This window comes from Zingiber officinale, chromosome 1B, assembly GCF_018446385.1.
Source record: "Zingiber officinale cultivar Zhangliang chromosome 1B, Zo_v1.1, whole genome shotgun sequence".
Lineage (NCBI taxonomy): Eukaryota > Viridiplantae > Streptophyta > Magnoliopsida > Zingiberales > Zingiberaceae > Zingiber > Zingiber officinale.
Window position 1 is genome coordinate 50,019,603 of NC_055986.1, and position 4,186 is coordinate 50,023,788.

At 36.3% G+C, this 4,186-nt stretch overlaps 1 protein-coding gene across 2 annotated transcripts; it reads right to left on the reverse strand.

The window, feature by feature from the left end:
- Positions 1–228: 228 nt before the first annotated feature.
- Positions 229–3,443, reverse strand: LOC122056337 (probable low-specificity L-threonine aldolase 1). Of its 2 annotated transcripts, none has more exons than XM_042618257.1 (10): positions 3,275–3,443; positions 2,294–2,805; positions 1,785–1,896; positions 1,488–1,538; positions 1,274–1,345; positions 1,071–1,203; positions 876–934; positions 689–789; positions 544–610; positions 229–453 (listed from the first exon to the last, which is right to left on the reverse strand). In XM_042618257.1, exons 2-10 carry the CDS (start codon positions 2,734–2,736, stop codon positions 412–414), a joined length of 1,080 nt encoding a protein of 359 aa, XP_042474191.1. In that variant the 5' UTR covers positions 2,737–2,805; positions 3,275–3,443; the 3' UTR covers positions 229–411. The 2 variants fall into 2 exon arrangements, with proteins under 2 accessions (XP_042474191.1, XP_042474198.1); XM_042618264.1 differs by lacking the exon at positions 3,275–3,443 and adding an exon at positions 3,138–3,265.
- Between the last annotated feature and the right edge of the window lie 743 nt (positions 3,444–4,186).

The window sequence follows — 4,186 nt, forward strand, 5'->3', positions numbered from 1 at the left end:
TTGGCGTTGCATATTTCACCACTTCATTACTCTCCTCTGAATTCAATGGTGAGAATGACAAGGACATAGACCTAGAGGAGGTAGTCCCAAAAAGAGATTCCCTCGAATGAGGAATCTGAACTAGAAAGAATATGAGAAGTGCTACCCAACTTAGACAACATTGCAATGTCAATCCATAGAACCTCATCCAATGGCAAAACACACACTAACCATGTTAGCAGTTCGAAGGAGCATCGAAAACTTCCAACCAGACTATATAATCAATTTAAATAAGCATCTATGCAATTTGGAAGTTTTTTTCATGCATATCCTCTAAGAGAATCTGGCAACAACATGCAAACATGAACAAATTTGAAGATACCAATCTAGAAGATGAGTTACATATTCATTTCAGAATTGAGAAATCCATCCTCATTTTGCAATTCCAACAGCTACTATCTCTTGAATTGCTTGCTGTAAGAAAGCCCAAGCAACAAAATATATTTTAAATATCTTCACATACATAAAAAGGAAAAGGGAAAAAAAATCTGGGTGTAAATTAACCTTGATACAGGTCAGTGCATAATGAATATCCCCCTCTGAGATCTGGAAATGTATGACAACCCTCAAACTGAAAGGAAAATTGATTAATTTGATGGATATTGAAACTTCAAGAAGTGATTGTGTTGATATGAAAGTAAAACTGCACCTGGTTGAGCTAGTTGGCATAGCAAGTACACCAAACTTTCCGAGAGTTTCACATAGACTTACAGGTGAAATCACTGAAGGATCAGCGACATCGAAGAAGACCTGTTACCATATGAAGAAATTATATCTGAAGTTCTTAGAGAAATAAGTGGCAATACTGCTGGGAAACAAGTTGCATCACTACCAACCATATTGGTCTCCACTGAACTTGCATTCACACGAAATTGTTTGATTTCCTTCAGTCCATCTGAAATTGTCAGAACCATTTCGTGATGCATTCATAATATGATACACTTTCAATACATTTCAGCATCAATAACTTTTCTCCAGTAAAACACTACAATTACAACTAGTTGACATTAGGGAAAGGGGAAATAAAGAACCTGCAAATATTTTTGCTTTTCTGTGGTCATCCTCGAGCTTTACAATGTTTTCTTGTAAAGCAACAAAAGCCGCAGCACAAAGAATTCCAATTTGTCGCATCCCACCACCCAGGGTTTTCCTGAGCCGTTTTGCCTAAAAAATTATCTGTTAATTACACAAAACAGCCAATAAAAGGTCATGCATTCCCTATAGGTTTATCTACCTTTGTAATGAATTCCTTTGTGCCCACAATGACGGATCCAACTGGAGCACCCAATCCTTTTGACATACAAACCTGAAGCAATCATAATTAAGAATTCAAGTTATCAACTCTAAAAACTACAGCAAACTAAAAATTGAAAATTGGTTCATGGGTGGTTCAATTTACGATACTAAAGAATAGTGAAAGATTTGATATTGAATAAATTGTGACATACCGATACAGAGTCGGCAGCTTGTACAAGTCTATGGACAGGAACACCAAGAGCCTGAAATATTATGATTTATAATAGTTAAATACTATGCTGACAGATACATATATAAATTTTTAATAGCAAATATATTTTACAAATGGCATGACTTTTACTTTTTGTTAACACTAGTAAGTAGGAAGACACAAGAATATTGCATTTGTGTTTGTTCTGTTGACCTATTGAACATAAGCATTTTATGCATTATGAGAGTGGTTAGCAAGCCATATAAATGTGACTATCAGTAGGGAAGTTGATACTTACAACAGAAGCATTGAATATGCGAGCACCATCAATATGCAGTTTCAGGCCATGCTTTCGAGCCAACTCTCCAACCCTATCTGTGTAATCTGCTGATATGCATCTCCCACCACAACTGCAGAAAAAGTAATAGTTTTAACTTAAGAGAAATGTGGACTATTATATAGAAAGATTAAAAAAATGAAAGTAGTTTGCAAATAACAATCTTGTTTGATAAAATTTCTTGTTGTGTAGCTGTCTTTACAAATGTGATAGGTTAACAAAGAATTTCAAAGACTTGTACGGTTCTGAAAAGGTTCACTCATGTTTCAGCCTGAAAAATGAAGGTAATAGTTAAAAACCTTCCTCCACGCCTATTAATAAAAGCTTAACAAGCTCAGGAAAGTGGCAAAGATAAATCGGAAATTATTTGTCTAATTGAAATTTTAAAAAACTTGTGGTCTACCAATCCAAACTTTAATAAAATTAATTATGAAAGCATAATACACATGTGACATAAAGAGAGATCTCACTTTGCATGTGTATTCTCCAGGCAAATTAGCCTTGTGGTAGGATAGTAGAGGGCACCATTTGGATGCCTAATGGCTGCTTCGATCCGATCAATGTCCATCGTGCCATCAGGATTGTTCTCCACTGTCTTCGGATGAACCCCTCCGATGGTTGCTATGCCTCCATTCTCATAGACATGGATGTGGGAGTTGTCCCCCATAATGACCTCACTGCCACGTATCTCGCAATGCACCAGTACTGAGATAAGGTTGCCCATGGTGCCCGAGGGAACGAAAAGAGCAGCCTCCTTCCCCATAATCCTTGCCATCTCTTCTTCAAAGCGCTGCGCGGTTGGATCAGCGCCAAGGACATCGTCATCAACATCGGCGCTCGCCATGGCAGCTCGCATGGCCTCTGTTGGCTTTGTCACAGTGTCGGAACGCAGGTCTACTGTTCTTGTTACCATCTTCTCCTCGTCTCTTACTCCCCTTTTCTTCTTAAAAATTTCGAAGCCTGTTTGCTTCTATTTTACCTCCTACATTCCATATTGAATCTTTAAGCACACATGAAATCTATGAATTGAACACAACGCATGCAGCTGCTTATTTTGTTATTTGGTTGAGAAAAAAAATGATCTTATTCCTCAATCAATAAAATTAGTAACATTTCAGGCTTTAATTGTCAAAACCGAGAACCCACATGCCAATAATGGGAAGAAAATAGGATCTTTTATCTTCATTTTGGCAACAAGATGCATGTCCTAATAATCAAACTTACACGAATCCTAATAATCACTTGTATTCGAGTGAGATAGAAGAATCCGATGAAAAAAAAGAGGATATAACAAACGAATCGAAATAGAAGTACCAAATCCCAGTAAAACCACTCGAACTAATCGAATACAAAGAAACAAGTCGCGATTAAATCCGATCAAAAATCCCCATTGTCTTTCCTTCCACGAACAATCCAGAGAATAAACAGGATCACGGTGCCTCGGGACTTACCCTACTCCTCCAATAATCTAGGCTGGTTCCTCGAGAACGCCGCCAGCACCCAAACACGCCTCTTTCACCTTTCGCGAGAGAAGTATCATCAACCCAACTCTCCTCCTTTCCTTTTAAAAGGGTGAAGTGGATGCGACCCTCCCGAGACCCTGAGGCATACTGTCCTCTGTCTTGAATGCTTCCAAAAGATTACTTAGCAGATTTTGGTTTATTCGGTCGCATAAATAATTCCGTAAATAAATGTGTTACGTTGAAATTTATTATTTTTTATAAAAACCAAAAAATTATTAAAAACGTGTCCTATTTGATTTTTATAAACTCTAAAATGTTTTTTTAATTCAATATTTTTAAATTATAAATAAATATTTATTCCAATTCAATTCGGTTGACTCGAGTCTAATTCAAAAAGGAGCTGACAAATTCAACCTTTAATTGATAAATTAGTATCAGTAAAATCAGCAGTCCAGTTAGACGTAATCCAATGAAACACGGGTGTAGTAGCTAGTCAAGTCACGTTGGCTGCCTTTAATTGTAGTGTCGTATCTCAGATTTTCTTCACTTTTAAAAATGACTTCTTAAAATGAACAATAAATTTTTTCAATTAAACCTATAAAATACAAAGTAAAATATATAAATTAAATGGCATATAATATTCAAATATAATTGAATGGTGCTTTGAATTTAATGTGGGAGTATGTCTTTTGAATTTGCTTACTATATTGGTATGGACCAAAATGACATGAAATTGACGAGGAGGAGAGGTGCCAATGCGAATCCAACATGGTGCTCTTATCTTATTGGAGTGACATCGTTATCCAGCCACTGAGTTTGAATGCCTAGAATTTTAGAATTATTTTATTATTTAGTATATCTTAATCAAAAAAAAAATGAGAAGGAGAGAAAATAAGGTAG

Coding starts and splice junctions, on each gene's coding strand:
- LOC122056337 (XM_042618257.1), bottom strand. CDS start 2,736: ATGGTAACAAGAACAGTAGACCTGCGTTCCGACACTGTGACAAAGCCA. Junction 1,897..2,293: donor CTGGAGAATACACATGCAAA/GTGAGATCTCTC, acceptor CTTTTTCTGCAG/TTGTGGTGGGAGATGCATAT. Junction 790..875: donor GTTCAGTGGAGACCAATATG/GTTGGTAGTGAT, acceptor ATATGGTAACAG/GTCTTCTTCGATGTCGCTGA.